This window comes from Hyaloscypha bicolor, assembly GCF_002865645.1.
Source record: "Hyaloscypha bicolor E unplaced genomic scaffold K444scaffold_17, whole genome shotgun sequence".
NCBI lineage: Eukaryota > Fungi > Ascomycota > Leotiomycetes > Helotiales > Hyaloscyphaceae > Hyaloscypha > Hyaloscypha bicolor.
In genome coordinates, this window is record NW_020194519.1 from 514758 (window position 1) to 535252 (window position 20495).

Below are 20495 nucleotides of genomic sequence, written 5' to 3' on the forward strand. Positions count from 1 at the left end.
TAGCTATTAATATTTTGTCTATTAATAGCTTAATTACCTTATAATAAACTACTTCCCGAAAGTTAAATTAATTAGAATATAAGATATTTAATAGCAAGGTAATATATAAATAGTTAAGATAAGTAAGCTATAAAGTAATACTTGCAAGTATAACTAATTCTAAGAATTAATTCTAATAAAAGACTAATTAATGCCTCTTTCTAAAGCTAGGAGCATCTCCTTATATATTTCCTAGTATTTAGCCAAGCCTGCAAAGTACTTTACTTAACTAGGAAATATAATCTCATATAATTTATATAATTCCGATTATTTATATAATTCTAATTATAAGCTTTATCTAAAATAGGAAACTAGATCCATAATATCTAATACCTGTTTATATACTATTATATATATCTATTATAATTATTTAATAATATTATATAACTAATAAGAATAAAATCCTTATTATAATATTTCTCTTTAAATATTAAGAAATTAAAAAAAATCTAGCTTTAGCTTTAATTTAAAATATTTTTAATTCTATTTCTATTTTTATTTTTAATAATAAATTTTAAAAACTACTTTATATTAAATAATATTATAAGTTATATATAATTAAATAATTAAAATAATAAAGTTTTATATATTATATTATAATATATAAATAAATAAAGAGGAAAGAGAGATATAGTATAAATAGCCAGAGCTTAAATATAGTAAATATAGTTACTATATAATATATTAATTATAAAATATATTAATTATAAAATATATTAATTATAAAATATTTTATTATCTTAAGAATTATAATATCTTATTACTAGAACTTGGTTCTTTAATTAATTATATAAGATTTTTATTTTCTTTCTATATTTTTATATATTTTTATTTATTGTTTATAATAGCTAGATACTTAAAAGAATTATAAAGTAAACCAGAGCGGAAATATGAGAAATATATTGACCTTTAGTAAATTGAGATGTGAATAAATCAAAGCGAATTACAATTTACTAGGAAATCTAGTCCTGTTGTAATATATACCTAGCATTAACTAGTTCTGAGGCATAGCCTAAATCAAACAGCGCCAAACTCCTGGTACCCAAAAATTCAAGCCTTCTGCTGCATACTAGGTAAACAACCAACATAGAGTACTCTATGTTTTTTGGACACCGCCCTCCTCCACTTTGCCTTTGGGCCTAAGCTATTAAAACGCAGAGTCGCGACATAAGTCCTTCCCTCCGTATCTGCCACATCTCTTGCTATAATGGGCGTCATGGCTGTAGGATAAGCTTGAGATCCGTTGGGGTTATATAGATCGAAGGTGGATTTGAAACGTGGAACTAGGACAGGGTGGCAATGTGTGACTAATGATAAGCCTAAGTTAGTTTAGATTCTTCAATGCCAGGTGTCTTGGAATGAAATGACTCACGGTCAAGATATTTCAGGGGCTGCAGGCTGAGATCTCGCAGATTCTCGTCCCAGAAAGGGGCGAGGCTGCGGGAAGATCCTGAGAAACATCCTCTAACCATTTTAAATCTGAAACGAAGGATTTGAATGAAGTGGATTAAATGCAAAGTCGGGTCTCGATGATAGAAAAGTAGCGGAGATAAGTCAAACCTCTTTATAATTCTTCAGGATAATGGCTGTCCAGCTGATGATGAGAAAATAGGTGTTGTCCTATATGGAAGCCGTGGCGCACTGTCAGGCTTTCTTTGGGCGACTAATTTGAAACCTTGGCCACCTGGCGTCATCATACTCGCCTGGCTGAAGCATGGATGTGACGCCTGTACGCACGGCATCACTGTAATCGTTGTGGCGGACAGCTGCGATGCAGCCAATTCGATTGGAAGTTGGCACACCCTCAATCTTGAGCCGCTCAGCTGTTCATAGCCTTGCACACTTTTTTGGCCAATCTCTCATTTTCTTCCAATGTGAGCATTGCCATAATCAAGGGAATGTATGATATAAGAGAATGTAAGAAGAAGCAAAACTGTAGAGTTTCAATTGATTTTGTAAAGAGTTTCGTTGTGGAGTGACGAGGCTCCTGAAGTCTGCGCAGCCTCATTCAGCAACTTTGCTTGCTTTGTGTAACCACACCTCTTAACTTTGCTTCTTGAGAAAATCTCTGGGACAAACATTAGGGCCAACAAATTCAGGGCAAAACGAGACGCTATCCAGCCGCCCACGGGGCTTGGGAAGATTGTAGGGTTTCCTATTGGAAGCATGCACCACATACAGGCCGGCTGAAATTCTCAAATTGGCGACCGCCGACCTTCTTGTTTTGGGGCAGTTTCGCTAATATCCTTCCAATTAGAGAGCAGAAATGTTCACCACTTACGCCCGGTCCGATGTTGGTTCATCAGTGATGCCCATCATAACCGCATCCGGTCCACACTCCTCGACAATGAACACAATTCTGCAGGGATCATTTAACGCCCAATTACCAATATAACCAAGAATGCATGTTAGACTGTTCGGGAGGCTCTTCGAAGTTTCGCCTCGCGGTTGTGTTTTCACTGACGAGCCTGCGGCAAAAATCCGCTATAATAGCTTGTGGATCTTGCCAAACGTCGTCAGGCTTTCACGGCCGCGTTTCCGTACAGCACTTTGTAAAATGACCAATCAATCAGCGGAAAACACGTGGGGCTCTAAGTATCGTAAGAAAAACGACAGAGCCCCGCCGGAGATTTACGAAGAAGTCAACACCAGCGTTCTCGAAGCTCTACCGGGAACACCCCCCCGGGGGCAATCCTTTCCACGATTGCCAGTAGAGGAGGACTTCCCGAAGTATATTGAGAATCGAGTTGTTTCATTGAATACTCCGAAGGAGGAGATCCAATACGTGATAGTTGTTCTCCACGGGTACGCGGCCAACCAACACACTTTATACGAGTTTGCCAAGAAGCATTTGCTTGGTCCAAGGACTGCCTGTATTTTTGTGCGAGGAACAACGCAGGTTGGGGAGACAGGCACTTATTGTTGGTCGGACAAGGGCGATTACATTGGCAAAGACCGCACGCTTCAACTTATCAGGAGAGCAGGAACTGGCTTTTCTTCAATTCAAAGTTCTGAATTTGCAGGACCTAGTCGCTCAAACACCGCCAATACAACAACCGAGTCTCTCAACAATATTTCAAACAGGGCGGCCGACGTGAGTGATGATGATATTGGCAGGCCCACCTACGAAAACTGTACTGAGAGGATCGGGGTTGAAGTCGTTACAAATGTTCTCATCAAAACATGCGGTTTCAGGGCGCGGGACATTGCAATTGTTGGGCACGACCAAGGCGGTACTGCTGCACTTGCGGTTGCTGCCGCTTGTTGGCAGACAAAGTTTGGCGGAGTTGTGTCTATTGGTGGGCCATTGCCGAATGATTTCCCTGACGGAATCGAGTCTCGTACTCATGTTTTACTTCTTGGTGGCAAGCTTGGAGATCTCAACCCAACGGAGTGTGCAAGGGTCCAAAGGGCATTTTCCGGGACTATCGAAGCACTCAAGCGATACGATCCGCCCACGGATGGAGACGATTACAACGACATCAACAATGCTGAACTAAAGGAATTTGTGGCACATCAGTTGCGAAGAGAAGAATGGACAAAAGAGGCTGTATTAACCTTTGGTGTGTCTCCTTACTCCAATCCAATTCAACTTCCTGATTGCTAACACTGATTAGACGGGGGAGGAATTCGAGGATATGGAAGTTTGTTGATGCTTAAAGCTCTCATGGACAAAATCGCCTATTTCGAAAAGGAGCTGGATAAGGATGTGGAAGCAAGTGGTAAACGCAAACTCTCCGAGTCAAGCTTTTCACCTTGTGAATATCCTCCTCGTGAGGTGAACGGAACGACGGTCCAACGCGCACCTCATAAGTTGGAAGATGATGAACTCTATTTGCCATGTCATTACTTCACGTTCATCGGAGGCACAAGCACAGGGGGGTATGTTCTGTCGTTTCTCAGCTTATATCTTTAATATCATATACTGACTTTACTCAGACTTATCAGCATAATGATATCGAGATTTCGAATGACGGTCTGCGATTGTATTAAGGAGTATAAAGAATTGGGGGAGAAAGTCTTTGGCCATCCTCGACCACCTGGATTCGCAAACATTCTAACTCATAAGTTCGATGCGGACGATCTCAAAAAAGCGATTTGCGACGTTGCTAAACGCCATGGTAATACTACTGAAGATGAGGATAGCGCGGCCCATTACCCGTGCCATGAAGACCTTTGCCAGACGTTAGTAGATCTACATCAGAGCTTCGATAACTGAACTGATACTTGCAATAGCATAGTCGCTGCTCGAGCTGATAAGGGCGGTGTCACTTTGCCTTTCCTGTTCCGAACATATGATTGCAGAGAAGATGAACCAGCTGGCTCAAAAAACCCGCCGTTGAATGCAGGCCGAGCCGCACCGTGTAGCATTTTTGAAGTTGGGAGAGCAACGAGTGCGGCGACCAACTATTTCAGACCGATTAACATCAAAAATTGGGGCGTCAAAGGGTTTGAAAAGAAGGAGATATCGTTCGTGGACGGAGGCTTTGGCACTAACAATCCCAGTCACGAGATACTGAGAGATATCAAACGTAAACGAAGAGCGCCGAGCGAAGTCATCGAAGTGTTCGCTAGCTTTGGCACAGGAGTATCTGGTGACCATCTTGAAGGGAAACTGACCAGTTTATTTCGCATGGTGGAGGAGATGAAAAAGGAGATAACCAATGTCCTCCCCGCCCACAGAGCCATGGAAGACGACAGCGGGATTCACGATGAGGATGGCCACAAAAGATTCCGTTACTTTCGGTTTGATGGCGGTAAAGCTCTGGGAGGAGTTGCCATGGATGAGTGGAGTGGGCGGAGGAGGAGTCAGATGAGAGTTAGAAGTCGACCTACGGGAGAAGAAACCTTGATTGCCATGGACATGGCCGTCAAAAAATTCCTGAAGGAAGACGGGGTCAAAAAAGACCTGGATGAATTAGCGCTGATCCTAGTTCGTCGCCGCCGATTGCGCACGAGAGATACACTGGCCTGGGAGCGTTACGCTTGTGCCTCGCGATATGAATGTTCCCAGGCAGAGTGCCATGCGTGGCTCTACACACCCGAGGAACTTCGAGCTCATCTTCGTAGCGAACGCCCTGATCTTCTTGAGACTGATTTTTCAACTGCTGTGGAGGGCTCAAAGAAGTGTTGGACATATCGAGGAGCTAAGCATGAAGATTGAGCCACGGAGAAACCGAAGCTTCCAAGAGATGGAGCGAGAGGGCAGTGTTGTGTGGGATTATTACGGAGGCGGATGATGGACGGGTGCGATGTTGAAGACCGGAGGACGGGCTGAAATACAGATATTGAAGCATGCTCCAAGGATGGGCACTTAACTTAATTTCAGGTCGGGTATTTAATTTGGGAGTTGCGGATTGTGTCAAAGAGCATAAGAAAGGGACATTTCTGCGATTCACACCATCGCCATTAATTACTGGGTCAAGGAAACCTCCCCTTTCTCTTTCAAACAGTGCCTATCAAATATTCAACCCATCACATCTATGGAGATGCAAGAAAAGCCCGCGAAGTTGCTTCAGAGTTGATGCTTGGAGTAGAGCGTGTCGATGGGGCTTTGAGAGAAGCAACGGTGCCAGTTAAGAGCGCGCATGTCTCAACTCCGTGGACATACTTGCCTAAGAAACAGTGCCGCATTGTCCTCTTCTATAAGAACCTCGGTCAGCCCACCATTCCGTCTTTAACCATTAGGCTCTACTAGGGGTATGTTATTCCGTTCCATCGGGGAAAAGATATCTTATTACTTCTAGAGCTTCTATTCTTTATTTACTTCAAAGAAACATTCTAAGCAGGTCCCGACACTATCGGACAATGCATTATGGTCTTTCCAGTATCCAGTTATCGAATTCCATTAAGGCGGTAAGGTGTCAGCTGGTACGAATGTGGCGTCACTGTCTCGGCCCCTTATTGCCACCCCTTTGCTTAGTAGGCTCCACTGCTTATTTTTCATGTGATTTCCCCTACTCTCTTATATTTAGCTTCACTCTCCGCTCTAGCTAGCTCTCTAATTGATCCCAGTTCAAGGCATCTGATATAAGAAACTAGGTGCCGTCATCTGCAGTTCTTGAAATCAGGGGCCTAGTTAGCCGATTACAACGGCCTTCCTCATGTAGGCATTTCTACCCGCGGGCTTGATATTCGCCGATTTACCGAAAGTAAACAGTGACATCAAGCTAATAGGAGCACAGGTAGGAAAACATAAGTGATATATATGCTAGTACCCTTGGTTCCCTACAAGAAGCTAATAGATAAAGAAATTACCCTGAATTGCTATAAAAGAGATTGAAGACCGATTAAAGTAAACTAAAGCGACGAGAGTACCAAAACCACGCCTCAACGACTGCTTAATAGTCATAGCAAAGACCTCAATATCTCGATGATTTCGCGCTCAATATTCGCATGCTCTCTAGCACTCTCCTCCCTCATAGATGTGACCTGTCTCGTTGAGGTTGGCAAAGACGGACTGGAGGATTCGAAGGGCCTCCTCTTGAGCATTCTGCAGGATTACGTATTGAACATAAACAAAGGCTAATGACGGCGGAAACGTAAATGAATGCAAGCCAGGGATTTTGACAAGCGATCGTACCACTGAAGATTCCATTGATGCTTGGAGGTGAGTTGGTAAATTTGAGATTGAAGTTGGAGCGGCGCGGTGGCGTGGGCTCAGTTGCACACAGAGGCGTGTTGCCAAGCCCATTGTGCCTATGCAACTTCGAAGAGATACTCCAATAACAGATCATCCTAGAAATCTAAAGGAACATACCCAACCAAGTCCAATCGGTCACAAGGTCTTGGTGGTGATGCGTTACGGCCTGCAGACCATTTCCATATATCAACGAATATCGAACTTCTCAGTAAACGGGTCCTCCACCTGAAGCTCATCCACCAGTTCGCCATGCATAATTCCATGCATATAACAAGTCCCAATGAATTTGTATCCAGTGTTCTCATTTCCATATTGGCGCAGTAAGACTGGAGCGCTGCAATCAACCAAAATAACCACGATATCCCCACCTCTGGCATCGAGTGGGACCAAGCACAGATACCCCTTTTCAGTCGTTGCGAGTTTTCTGTACCCCACACTAATAGCGAATGCCGACTTGAAGCGTGCAAGCTCCTCGCCCGGGTTGGAAGATTGGGATGGTGATGAAAGCTGTCGACTTCGTTCTTGTCCGAGTTCTTCGAGCGTTGAGCCGCATAGTTTGAAAAGTTTGCACTGCGCCCACCATTGCTGGAGGAAAGAAGGACTTGATGACTGGGATATGTGTTGGTAGAAGACGTCTCCCCAGTGCTGGGGGGCTTTTATTCCGTCCGCGAGATCGCGGTCTAGGACTATGGTTTTCCACAAAACGTCGGTGGGATGTTCGCCAGTTGGATATTTCGTACGACTATGAGGTGTTTGGTTTGGGTCGCGTTTATTGGGAGGCTCCGGCTCACTGGGCGCTGCAAAGACCTCTTGAATAGAGCCAACTCTTAGCCCTGTGGCCTGGAGCATTGCGTTTTCTCGAATGGAAAAAGTGGTCCTGTTGAGGGGACTGGGCTTGCCCGTGGCATTGATAAGAACAATATCTTCGTGTTTCTTCGTAGCAAGCTGCCAATATAGGAGCGGGGAAGGTCGACTTTGAATAATGACACTCCAATCCGGTACCCATGAAGGCATGGGGTATTTCCTGGGCAATCCTGCAGAGTCGAGAAAGTCCAGAGATTTGTAGCGCGTCTCTCTGGTAAGTAAATGGCAAGCAAACGCGTACACATCGCCCACTTCCATGGCGTAAAGACCATCCGTCGTGGCTTCCGTTTGTAATTTTTGAGTTCCTTTGGGGTCATTGATCGAATGATCTTCAAAACGGACCCTAGCAAGACCAGCAAGTGCAATAAACTTATCCTTTGCATTCGTTGCACCAGTTGATCGATGGTTCGATAACAGTGACAACAATGAGTCCCTCAGTTCACTCTCCACATTCTGCTGATAATCGTATCGAACACTCTGGATGGACATGATACGTTGACTGCCACCTGAAATACCTCGCAGGGGGTCTCTTTTATTGCCCCAGTTGTGAACGAAATCGGTCTCGGTATGAAGGTTCAAGAGATACACCGTGAATAAGAGTGAATCCCAACAGAATTTCCGGCTGCCACAGAAGAAGACGATTTTTTTCGACAAGACGATTTCCTGCACAATCCAAACACGGTACCAGTAATCTCTAGTCAAGAGATGATCTAAAGCAGCGAGCTTATCTTCGATCCCCGGGGATTTCAGTGATCCCCATTGTGCCTTGTCTGCATTTTCTGGATCTGTATTGTCTCCTTGACACGAGTTGCGATAGACTCGTGACAAAACATTGATTAGATCAACAGCATTGTTGCTCTTATCTACTTCGGGGCCAAGCCAGCCCCAAGTTTCTTGCGCGCCAGAGAAAATACTCTGCATGAACTGAACTTGGGCTTCCTTCTCGTTATCGTGCTTCTGGTTTATACAAATTGCATCAACCCAAAGAGTAGGGATAGGATCCTGAGTATTCCGAAAGTGCTTTAGGGCCAAATGGAGATTTCTTGTTACTTCAAATTCTGTCCCATTGACTTCTATCGTGACTTTATTGCTGTTGTCACCCCATGTGTAGGACAAGGCTGTGTAACATGGTGGATGCGCGTCATCGAGATGGACGGGTTTGAGAATACAACGAATTGGCGAGTCACCGTTATCACCATTAACTCCCGGGAAGAGGGTAAGGAGTCGAATTTGGCGATGTCGAAGAGCCTCGTTCTCGTAGATGGTGTCCTCGATCTTGTCCTCGACGGAACCGGTCATGTCTCTGGATCAATCTCCAGTGTTGCCGCGGCGTGCAGGGTGGTTTGTTCGGAATGGTGCACACGCCAATTGGTTCCTTTCATTTACGCATTTGTAGTGTTGTAGTCAGTCATCTTAGAGTCCTGTTGGCGCCTTGTAACTGTGCGAATTGGGCGTTGTCTATTTGGGGTGGCAGTTTGGGCTCGAAAGGTTGGGGCTTGATGTGAACAGAGAATTGGGTGGGAAGAACCTTGCAGCTCACAGGGGTACAGTAAAATCAAGCTCTAGGCCCAGATTGGCGCCCGTGGCCGAGCCCTTGGCGCGGGCCGGGTGCAGTGTCAGCCCTAAATATTGGCTATTTTTGGGGGCTGAAAGTCTTGTGTCTCAGGAACCCCTCGCTTATTCTCCCCGTTTCCAATTCTGATAGGCCAGGTCTACGACATATGTGCTGTGGGTGTGTTACACAGCAGTCGGAACTCGATCCAACACATGGAGTATCTTTTCGATTGGGTCTCGCCCCTGAGCCGTCTCAGTGGGCGCTTGGGGACCTCAGTCAGCTTGGTCACTGAGCTGACCCACGCCGCATGCAATTTCTTGCGCTAAGGACACTCTCGTCCCCAAGGACCGGGGACCTGCACTGCCAGTCTCAGATGATGATTCCTTTGGGAAAGGTGCGGGGCCTGCAGACTGGGGCCTCGAAAACCCACGTGTGGATGCGGCTCTCACTGTGGAGAGTCTCCTTCTTTTCCCAAACGTCTCCTACCCGTCGTTCCCTCTCTTTCGTCCCAACTCTACCACCACACGTCAAAGCCGTCCCACTTGCTTTCAATCCTTGCCTCGACTGCCTCCCTAAGTCCGTTGTTGCGTGCCGTTAAGATTTCGGGGGAAAATTAGAATCGCCGACGCGCTGGTTAGCTTCTGTCCTCAGCGAGGCTGAAACCTTCTGCATCCCCTATCTTCACCAGTGTCTATGCGACCAGCAACATAGTATGTATGAAAATATTTGAGTCGAATCCTCACACGGTAGTTGAAGCCGCTACCTGCCAATACCAGTTGTCCTACGCGTTCGGTTACGTTTCTACGAATACCTTCGATCACCACGAATCCATATCAAAATGCCGTTCGATTACGCCAAGTATGAAGAGAAATGCAATGGGATGAGTGCAGAACAGCTGCAGAAAGAATGGGAGAACTACACGAGGCAGATATCGGCCGGCGCGACTTCGACAGCAACCTCAGTCCTTCTCATGCCCCTCACGGGTGGGATATCTGCCGTTGGACTCGGTCTCTCTGCCCCACGAATACACAATGCGCGCAAGAAACGGGAGATCATTGAGGCTGGTCTCAAAGCTAGGGGGACAACTCATCGTACACGAACGGGGGACGTACTCGCGCCAATGGCAGTCTCTGGTGTCATCGGTGGCTTGACACTTGGACTTGCACCACCAGGTGCTAGTGATTTCGCAGCTGTAGCGGCTGTGCGGGCGGTTGAAATGGCTGCAACAAATACGGCACTTAACGCAACGGAGGTTGTTGTTGTGTCGAATGCTCGAAAAAAGATGGCCGATGAAGCGAAGCTCCATGATGAGCAATCTCAAGAGCAGAGTGCTAGGTACGGGTCGTTGGCGATTCCATTTTTAATGGAAGAGGCGGTATTAGCATCTCAATACCCCCATCACCTGCAACCTTCGCAACAAACATGCGGCGTTGAGGCATCAGCCACCGCCATTCAAGCTTCGCCAGGGGATATCAAAACGCAAGAGATGTACATCCAGAACCAGCAAGACCCATCTGCGTCCTTGCCGTTATCTTCTCCTTCAATTCAAGACTCTACCGATGCCGGAAGACAGACAACAATCAATCAAGCCGCACTAGCAACTTCAGATGCAGCCTCCATTTCGTCTCGCAGGTAAGTGTCAAACCCCACACCATTAAGGACTTCAAAGTTAGGTTTGCTTACTAACACAACGTCCTATAGCCTCAACGATATTTCTTGTCTTACACCCGTTGACGAAGAGTATATGCTGAGGATGCATGCATTGGCATTGGTAACGGAGAAGCGTGAAGAGAACGGGCCACTCGGTCTCGGTCTCAGCCAAGTCGAACCTTATCCAAGAACACAAACAGAGGCTGCTGGCGGTAAAACTTCGCAGTTCACACCTTCAACCCAACCTCAACCTCTTGAACGCGCAGAAGTGATTCAAGCCTTCACAGACGAGACGTCTCAACCAGATGTGCAAGAGGAGCGGCCAGGACTTCAACCTCGACGAGAGCCGCGTTCAGCTACTCTCCCTGCAAGATATGATATACCACACTCTAGCTCACCGAGCAATCAACATGCTCAAAATTCCTTTTATCCACCTCAGCCATTACCACCCTACCAGCCTCAATTTTTCATCCCGACATACCAAGAATCAGAACCACAACAGTACTACCCGCCTCCCGAACCACAACAGCAATGCCCGCCTTCCGAACCACAACAACACCACGCCCCTCCCGCATCACAACAATACTACACACCGCCTGGACCGCCTCCACCGCAGCAGAGACAAGACAGCGGCTACGGGTCCATGTATTCGATTCATTCGATTAGCAACACCCCTCAGCAAACATATTATCCGCTCCCTTATAACTCCTCTCCGCAAATGTACCATCCTCCCACGAATTTCGTTTCTCGCCATTCTTCCATACCTCAATCATACCAACATCCATCTGTCGCCCAGAAACCAATGCCATATCACCCAGGGGACCCCAACTCCTATCACCAACAAATGCCAATGAATCAAGGACATCGCGGCTCCGAATCCTCTCTCTACCTAATGACACCTCCGCCACCTTATTACCCACCCCCACCAGGCATGCCGTCGACCCAAGTAAACGAAGGAAAAGATAACGATTATTTCAACTACGCTGCCGCACCACCTCCACCACCACCAGCGCAGAGTGTAAACTCGTCACAATTGAACCCCTTCAACCCTTTGCTACAACAACCCCAGAAACTGGTGGATGGGATGAACAAAGGATGGCAGTGGGCCAAGACTGCTGCTTTACCCATCAAAACGCCTGTAGATTCGAAAACGTTTATGGAGCCTAATTACGGACCTGCTCCTGCTGTGCCGACTGCTTGGAAAGGATCGTGATACGTATGAGTTCTAGTTTTAGATACGGCGTTGCAAGGAAATCTTGTCTTGTATTTGTTACTTTTTTTTCAGTGTAACGCTATTTAGTTGTAAGGTTATCAAGGTAGAATACGATGAAAAAGAAAACTCGATCCCCGCCTTGCCAAAGCCAATAAAGTTAATGAACGGGCCCTATGAGGGTTAATGCCTTTGTACGTTCTCTTGCGCGTGTTCAAGCATGCGTCACTCGATCACACAGTCGACGTGAATAAATTAGATCGTTGTTGTATAAAACGCGAGAGCGCCGTCGAGACCAACTACTTGTCGGGAGAGGCGGAATAGTTTGCTGTGGATATTCTCTACGACGATCATCCACCGGAGATTCGGGTGCTCTGAGAGATAACTCGTTTTATTTGTGCCGCACACGGTTAAACGCAGGCACTGTTTCGAGGAGGTTAGTACTCAAAGGGCTGGACACTTGAGAGGTGGTTGTGAGATAAAAGAGGTAGGGCATAATAGATGGTGTTTTCTAGCATTTTGTTCGGGGGCGTTATATTGTCGTGTGCAAATTCGAACGGTACTACCGTACTCATTATGACCTTCTGAGGAGGCGCGCAGGACTTCTTCCTTCTTTGCCTTCGAATTTTTAGCGCTAGCCAAAAGAGAGAATGCGCTTCTGTTCCCCCCGATACCTCAATATTACCCGATTGCCCAATCGGGCGCCCGAATCGTAAAGGAGCTCCTATTGACCAATCGCTCGTATTGGTGTATCGGGGGGGACAAAATGAAGATATATTAAAGACGCTTCACCCATATTAAGCTTTACTCTCCACGTCTCCCACTACGTCTAGGTGCTCCCATAGCTACCTTAGCCCTATTTGGTGCCCTCACCCCACTTGGTCACCTAATTCTCCTTCTCCAGCTCCATTCTCACGTGTTTGCTCCACAGCTACTCTCGTCTTTGCTCTCTCAGATGCCCTACTAGCCTTCTGAGCTAATGCGATTGATCCACGACCATTCTCCATTGCAATTGCCGTTGGGAGAGTAATCTTATCCTTTTTATGGACTGCCCCAGTCGTAGGCAATCCAGGATAAGTTGATTGTGAGGTAACTTTATTGAGAGTACCATGTGGCCAGAGAGTTGTAAGTTCACCAAGCGGTGTCTTTACCCCTATTACCCCTATTATTACTCCCTTTAATATCTAACATTAATAAATTAAACTATAAGGTATCCCTTCGTCCGTTGAGACATAGTCCACGCTAGTAAGGGGGCCTGGCTCAGGGCGAAAAGGCGATGGATGACTAATAAGTTTTTAAGCAAAGGTACGACTTTACAGTCTGAGCCAGGCCCCCTTACTAGCGTGGACTATGTCTCACCGGACGAAGGGATAGCATAAAAATGTAAGGTGTAGCGAAGTGAGAAAATTAAGCATGAGGATATACTTAATATTAATAATAGTGAGGCTGTGCTATGGCATAAATAGTGCGGATTAAGCGAAGTGAAGAATATAGGGTTGAGGATATATTTAGAGCGAACTAGTAGGTAAGGGGGTTTCAGCCCCTTTACTCGTTAGCCCCGATACCCCAATATTATGCGATTGCTCAATCGGGCGCCCGAATCGTAATCTAGCTCCCATTGGGCTATCGCTCGTATTGGTGTATCGGGGGGAACACTTCGAAGGTTAGAGAACGCGGCGGGTTCGGCCTTTCGTTATTCCGTTCTTCGATTTGTAATTTATCTGCAAAACCTCACGTGCAACTTGAATCTGCTCGCATAATAATATCTTCTTTGAGCACAAGCTGCATGCGCATTCTGGACACTTTTCGGGCGCTGAAGTAGTGCTGCTCTATGCAAAAGAATGCAACGAAGACCCACAAATCACTCCTTTGCAGGCACTTGCCGCGCTTCTGTCCCACTTATGCCACATTGACGCTACTCAGAACCCCACTGCAAGATTACCCGGAAAGTGACGATTGGCTGCAGGAAAAACCACTGCTGCACGAATGGCTCTCAAGCCGCTTTACCGAGCACGAAGCAAAGGTCACTATTATTGGTGGGTAGCTATCTCCTGACCTTCAGCTCTGCGCCCAGACCAAAGCCTCATTTTTGGTGGAACCGTTCTTCGACAATGAATCCACTTCACGTCACATACCTCAAATCAATTCCACCGTCTCCGTATTTTCTTGCTTTGGATTGACAATCCCTGCCTATCTTTCGATGCATGTCCCGTTGGCCCATCTGCTGTCATCTAGGCTCCCTTTCTGGTGTTCCCCGCGTAGAGGCTGCCTTTCTGGAGTCTATTGGCCCAGCCTTGTCGACTTGGCCTGAACCAAATCAGCCTATGTCAAATCTTCCACCGACCTCTACTTCGACCAAATGTCTCAGTCACTCTGTTCCACCTGTCGGTCGATCAATTTTCGGAAATACAGCTACGAAAGCAGATTTCGAGCCATTAGGCTTGGTTCTTGGAGGGGTATTTCCAATCGTGATGGGTGCCTATTCTGTAGCCTGGTCCGGGACGCCATTTTATCAAACGAACACCGGCCTTCTTCCAAATCTATAATTAAGTTGTCAAACAGAAAGAGCTGGAAATGTTGTACCAGCTTCAATGAGTAGGTGATATTCTCTGAGTTCGAAGTTCCTCTTTCAGGTTTCGAGGTCTCTTAGAAATATCTTTTGAGGAAGAATTCATGAAACATTGATTCAACTCCTGCGTTTCTTCTGGTCGGGAAATACTAATTTCAAGCTTATCAGGTACCATGGAATCAGGCGGTGGGATTATTCGAACGAGTTTGACCTCCAAGCCTACGCCTCAAAAACGAATACTTTATCCCGATATCAGTTTGATTTATACTGGGAATCGTATTCGGGAGAACGCACTCATGTTTATCTTCGTCCCTTACGCCCGGGGCCTTTTTTCGGTAGGATCGTCGACCGAGATCATGCCGATCTAGCTTTGTGTAAGAGATGGCTTGATGTGTGTGACGAATATCATTCGGGGCCTATGGAACAGTGCATTGGTAAGAAGACATCGCGCCGTTTCCTCCAAGATTGTCTTCGTTTGATCGATGTCAAGAACATGGTAATCGTGAGAAGTTCGTCGAGTCGGACTGAGTATGTTGCACTGACGTATGTCTGGGGAGAAGACAAACTGAAACGGGAGAGGCCTCTGGGGTGGGAGATGCCTCGAACTCTAAGCGCAGCTGTTTGCACTGACGAGTATGGGGTTGAGACCATAGATTTACCCAAAGAGCTCCCCCGCACCGTCCGAGATGCAATCGCGGTCACTCGCTCTCTTGAGTACGGCTACCTCTGGGTAGACTCACTTTGCATCATACAAGATGATAAGCAAGATCAAGACCTTCAAATAGGCATGATGGACGAGATATATAGCAATGCCACTCTAACTATTGCGGCTGGTTCGGGCTTGCGTAAGTCTATTGAGCCCCTCCTTGATGTCTTGCTTTCGGGAAAATAAGGAAATGTTGACAGCATTCTCCCCTTAGATGCAGATTGGGGCTTGCCAGGTATTAGCCGGCGAAGGCGTTATGCTCAGCGCTCCGAAATTGTAGATGGCGTCGAACTTGCCGTTGAATTCCCATCCTTCGAAGAACTCAATTCAGGCACCTCACTGGTTTGGAATACTAGAGGATGGACATTGCAAGAAAAAGTTTGTAGCCATACTTTATTTGTCTCCCTACGTTTATCTATATCTACCGAGAATTATTCCGTACCTGAATTTGGGAAGAACGGGCTAACATAATATAGATGCTTTCGAAACGATTATTGCTTTTTACCGACTTCCAGGTTTACTTCAGATGCCCCAACTCAGTGTGCGCTGAAGATATAGTCATGGAGGCGGGGGCCTTGTCTACTACTATTAAGAGGAGACAAAATCCATTTGCGTGGGGAGCCTCTCGTCTTGAGGAACCAGCCTTATTGGATCAAGTGGGCGACTTCTTGACCCTTGAAAATTGGAAACTCACCGATAAGAATTGGAAACTCGCTTTCCTTCCGAACTACGTCGCTCTAATTTCAGAATATACCCGAAGAACTTTCAGCTTCAGTCAAGACAGGCTCAAAGCCATATATGGAGTTCTACGGACCCTGGACCCGTCAGAGCGAGCGTTTCCAGGAGGCTTACCACGAGCTTGGCTTGCAGAAACTCTCCTCTGGCAACCACGAGATGATAGCAAATACGCCATTGATACTAAAACTATTGGAATGCCAACTTGGTCATGGGCAGCATGGTCACTGAGCGAGGGTTGTGTTTGGTCGGAATATGCCCGTCCGGATGCCATTTCTGGTAGCGAACCTCTCACAACAATACACGTACAAGGAGATGGAGGATCGGCCAACTCTTATTGTGTATGGACGAGCTATAAGACGCTGTTCGGAAGCAAGAAGACCACTGCGGACTCCCTCTCGAAAAATGCCCGGCAGCTGCTGAAGTCGTCCGGCACGATGTTGAGTTTCGTGACCTCCATATGTATAATTCGGATCGGCGAGGCAACATACGAGCAAAACATTTCCGATGATGCGCTTCAGACATATTACCTAATGGACAGCGAGCGCTACCGTGTTGGAAAAATATGGACGTGTGATCGTGTAGCGCGGTCACGTCGTGACCATCAATTTATTGCTCTTTCCTCGAGAAAAACGGGAATAGCGATAAAGGATGCGGTTGCAGATATGCATATACCCAAATATATAGATGGGAACGGTGGTTCCAAGAATTCGCCGGCAACTAACTGGAGAGCTATAAACGTTATGCTGGTGGACTGGAAAGGTGATGTTGCGTTTCGGGTAGCTGTTGGTCAGGTCATTTCGACGGCGTGGAATGAGGAAACGACGAAGTTGGTATATCTAGGATAAGAAACTGTTGGTATATTCTATTTATTTATTCATTTAATATGTTGTACTGTGTCATATAGCGTCTCGGGTTTATGGTTGGGTCGTACTGTGCCCAAAAGTTTAGAGAGAAACACCTCGGCTGAATTCGATTTTGACTGTCACATATATTTCCTAGATCGCAGGGGATAGTTTTCGTTGTTGACGATAGGTGGAGAGAGTGAAGAGGGCATCCTTTCTTCACACTGCTGGGGATACCTGATCCCTATATTATATATATTATATTAGTGTGCCCCTGCCAGCCTCTGTAAACATCCCTATTCCGCTCGCGTGGCATTCCCAAACCAGGATTATCCGCCCACAGGGGTAAAACAGGAGGCTAACTCTAATTAGGATATATGTAAGTACCCTTTTAGGACAGGCCTAAAAAGGAATTGATAGTCTCCGTTGTTGGATATTACCTCATTGACAGGCTTTAATTCGTCGACTGGAAGCTTCAAAATTGCCGCAAGCAAAAGACAAAACTCGATAGATAAGAGAGATTTTGTTGGAAGTGTTGAACTTTGAATATTTGAGAGCTTCTCTGCATGCACGCTCAACAATACGAAAGTCAATCAGCGACTTTGGGCGAAGACTTGTTTGTATATAAGTACCTCTCGGGTCACCTTAGGATCGATATTGTTACAGCTACTGCACCGGCGGCTGCATATCGCCCGCCTTGGAGGGACAAGAGTTATTCCCAAGGTTAATTCGGCCCACCTTGTATCGCTAATAGTTATGAAATCATAAGTTCGTGTTTAGGATATTCTGCCTTTACGTCTCAAGATGTGGATAGCCATAATGAAGTTAGGAAAGTCTGAACGTAAGGAGAGTAGTAGAGTAATGTGAGCGTCATTCTTTTGCGGCCGAGTAGCCCGTGCGCGTCGGACGTTTCCAATAAAGTGGTGGTTGTAAGTCTTGGTGTGTTTTGCCCAAGGAATCAGTTTTGAGTGTGCTTGGGGGGAATATACGGATCTTCGGAATAAGAATCCGAATCTAACTGAAGTGAAATGGTGCAAGACAACGAGAGTGAAATGCAAATCTCCCTCTCTACGCTAGTCGCCACGCAACAAACGACCTAGCGCCACCAAAACAGGACAAATTCACAGGAAGACTCTTCGCAGAGTAATAGAGAGAATGGTGAATGCGAGTACTTTGAATTAAGCTCCTGAATCATCTGATCCGTCGTCTACAACCATCACCTGATTTGCACCTCCGTGTTTCCCTCCCCCTGTAATATATGCTGTTACCCAAGACAAAAAAGGAAGGAGCTCCAGAAAATATATATCATATTTCCATCACTTCCACAATTCCCCGATCTCGCAAAAATCCACTTTTTGCCTCCCTAGCTCCCCAATAACGTGGCTTACCTATAAACTCTTCTCCAGCTTCATAACCTCCGCCACCCCGTCCCGAATGCTTTGTGTCCTGACTTCGTCCAATCGTTTCAACGGCCGTCTCGGGTATCCCCCGTATCCAAAGTACGATTGAATGGCGCTCTTGGTCCCGGCAATCGCAGCCTTAGTCAGCACCCAATCCCCCTTACTCAACACCTTCTGCAACTCAAACGCCTCGTCCCTCTTCCCCTGCTTATACAGCTCCCACACCTTCACACAAACCTTCGGCATCACGTTCGCGCCGCCTGCAATGATGCCGCTTCCCCCTGACACCAGGGTCTGGGCGGTGAAATCGCACATCCCGCCGAACGCCATGTATCCCGACCCTTCGGAGAAAGGCGTCTTTGCATTCGTAGCAAGCGCGACACGCGTCAATTTCCCCGTATTCCCGCACGTGAACTTCGTGCCCACGATATTCGGGTGTGCAGCAAGGCGGATTAGCAGGTCGGAGTCCATGTCGATGCCGGCCACGGCGCCGGGGTAGTTGTACAGGATGATGGGGAGCGGACTCTCGTCCGCGACCTCGACGAAGTACCTGTATACGGCATCTTCGTCCATCAGGCCGCGGAAATAGCTGGGCGGGAGGAGGAGCACGTATTCCCCGCCTGCCTTCCCGGATTCTTTGATCAGGTTTAGGGTGCCTCGGACACTGCCTTCGGTGGCCCCGACGATGATGGGGATTTGTGTGAAGCCAGCACTGTCGAGGGCTTCTCGCGTGGCGCGGGTGACGGCTGTCTTTTCGGCGGGGGAGAGGTGGACGGCTTCTCCGTTGCTGCCCATAGTTACCAGGCCCACGAGCCCGGACTCGGCGAGTCGGATGGCGTGGCGCTTGATGGTGGGGATGTCGAGGTCTTCGGTTGTGGGGTCGAAGAAGGTCATTGTTGGGGCGCAGATGCCGGGCAGGAGAGGACGACGAGTGCTCGTGTGGCCATTTGCCCCATTGGAGGAGGTGCCGTTGACTCCATTGGTGTGCGTCATGGTTCAGGTGAGAGGATGGAAACGATTGTGTTGTGGTCTGTCCGTGGAGAGTGGAGAGGAAGTCCTTGGAGGCGAGGTGGCCGAGATGTGAGATAGACTAGGAAGTAGGAAGAGGAACAAGAGGGAAGCAGATAGGGAGGAGACTAAATAATAAGAAAGAACTGATGAGTGTGATGAGAAAGGCAAGCAACGAAAAACTGTGGCAGGCCGGGAACGGAAAGGACGTATCTCTGAGCAGACTCGGAGAGCAACGGTATGTATAAGAGAAACTCAAGGCCTTGCAAGTAAGATTTCCCGAAAACCCGATGGGGAGGGAAAGGCACACCATGGCCTGCCGAATGATAGATAGTTCTGACTGCCTTTGGTGGGGGGCCAGCTCATAAGTGATATTATTATTCCGAGGAGGGCCTCCTGCTTGCGTTCCCTTTTGCGAAAAAAAAAAGGGTGCCACTCTGCTACTTGCGGAGTAGGATGGGGCGAGGGGCGAGGGGACGGCACAGGTAGCCCGAAGCATACTGTACCTCTCTGTTCTTGACCTGCCCTGCTTCTGGCCCATCAGGAAGGGGGAATCTAATTCTGGCTGTAACGCAATGCGCGCGTTGCAATGGTGAAGTCCTGACTAAATTCGTTCTGTATGAGTCTCGTTGCAGGTCGTGAGGACGTTCCCAGATGCAGGGTCAGTCCTACGCAGCCAAGGGTGCGCATGTAGGTTGCTGGGTTTGGGAGCGAGATGTCGATGCTATGGCTGATGGCGTGAGGCCTTTTTGTCGCGGACGAGTTTTTCCACCAGTAACAGCGCTGAGTCGGATCATTTCGATCAACGATTACGATGCGTGGGGTAGAAGGCTACAAAACGCCATCTTAGGCTGTTTATCGGTGGTGGAGTGACTAAATGCGGGGCAGGGCACAAATGTGACCTGGGAGAGCACGAGAGGCTGAGCTCAGCAGCGGGTGGACATGGCCAAAGTGAAGAGAGGATGGATTGGGATTCGGGAATGGCGATGTGTGGTCCTCGATCTTATGTATGGCAGAACAGGCTGAATTGGGGGGGGGGGGTTGGTTGAGAGAGCTGGTACGTGATGGAGGGGCGTGATCGAGCCACCCCTCAGGCATGCCTTTGTTCTCCGAAGATCCAAGACTTCTTACCCTTTCCGATAATGATAGTGGGATGGCGCCAGAAGCCCCTTTAACTAACAATACTAGCATCTCCAATTTGAAGTCAGCGAATTCCCCTTTTCAGAAGTGCAAGGAAGGGCAAGAAAATACTCCCTCCCCCTCCAATCCCC

The 20495-nt window shown here is 47.1% G+C and overlaps 5 protein-coding genes across 5 annotated transcripts; 3 read left to right on the forward strand and 2 right to left on the reverse strand.

The window, feature by feature from the left end:
* Window positions 1-2596: 2596 nt before the first annotated feature.
* K444DRAFT_705225 (FabD/lysophospholipase-like protein) lies at window positions 2597-5473 on the forward strand (the record flags this gene model as incomplete). Its single annotated transcript, XM_024888104.1, has 4 exons — window positions 2597-3602; window positions 3657-3921; window positions 3979-4224; window positions 4276-5473. The coding sequence occupies 4 exons, from the start codon at window positions 2597-2599 to the stop codon at window positions 5201-5203; spliced, it is 2445 nt and encodes an 814-aa protein (XP_024741622.1). The 3' UTR covers window positions 5204-5473.
* Window positions 5474-8188: 2715 nt separating this feature from the next.
* K444DRAFT_499797 (uncharacterized protein) lies at window positions 8189-8779 on the reverse strand (the record flags this gene model as incomplete). The annotated part of the gene is made up of 2 exons (XM_024873333.1): window positions 8189-8311; window positions 8366-8779. Coding segments are annotated over 2 exons (537 nt in total), but the record flags the coding sequence as incomplete, so codon positions are not given.
* A 701-nt stretch (window positions 8780-9480) lies between these two features.
* Window positions 9481-12101, forward strand: K444DRAFT_659958 (uncharacterized protein). The gene is made up of 2 exons (XM_024886414.1): window positions 9481-10733; window positions 10803-12101. Exons 1-2 carry the CDS (start codon window positions 9940-9942, stop codon window positions 11962-11964), a joined length of 1956 nt encoding a protein of 651 aa, XP_024741624.1. The 5' UTR covers window positions 9481-9939; the 3' UTR covers window positions 11965-12101.
* A 1995-nt stretch (window positions 12102-14096) lies between these two features.
* Window positions 14097-17095, forward strand: K444DRAFT_608404 (HET-domain-containing protein). Its single transcript, XM_024879379.1, has 4 exons — window positions 14097-14556; window positions 14699-15375; window positions 15451-15614; window positions 15713-17095. The coding sequence occupies exons 1-4, from the start codon at window positions 14321-14323 to the stop codon at window positions 16817-16819; spliced, it is 2184 nt and encodes a 727-aa protein (XP_024741625.1). The 5' UTR covers window positions 14097-14320; the 3' UTR covers window positions 16820-17095.
* A 1109-nt stretch (window positions 17096-18204) lies between these two features.
* Window positions 18205-19209, reverse strand: K444DRAFT_640536 (mitochondrial putative 4-hydroxy-2-oxoglutarate aldolase; the record flags this gene model as incomplete). Its single annotated transcript, XM_024884504.1, has 1 exon — window positions 18205-19209. One exon carries the CDS (start codon window positions 19207-19209, stop codon window positions 18205-18207), a length of 1005 nt encoding a protein of 334 aa, XP_024741626.1.
* Between the last annotated feature and the right edge of the window lie 1286 nt (window positions 19210-20495).

Bases quoted from the DNA above. Each gene is read 5' to 3' on its own strand.
- K444DRAFT_659958 (XM_024886414.1), top strand. From the start codon at position 9,940: ATGCCGTTCGATTACGCCAAGTATGAAGAGAAATGCAATGGGATGAGT. The intron at 10,734-10,802 runs GTAAGTGTCAAA...AACGTCCTATAG, and splicing joins GCCTCCATTTCGTCTCGCAG to CCTCAACGATATTTCTTGTC.
- K444DRAFT_608404 (XM_024879379.1), top strand. From the start codon at position 14,321: ATGTCTCAGTCACTCTGTTCCACCTGTCGGTCGATCAATTTTCGGAAA. The intron at 14,557-14,698 runs GTAGGTGATATT...CAAGCTTATCAG, and splicing joins TGTTGTACCAGCTTCAATGA to GTACCATGGAATCAGGCGGT. The intron at 15,376-15,450 runs GTAAGTCTATTG...TTCTCCCCTTAG, and splicing joins TGCGGCTGGTTCGGGCTTGC to ATGCAGATTGGGGCTTGCCA.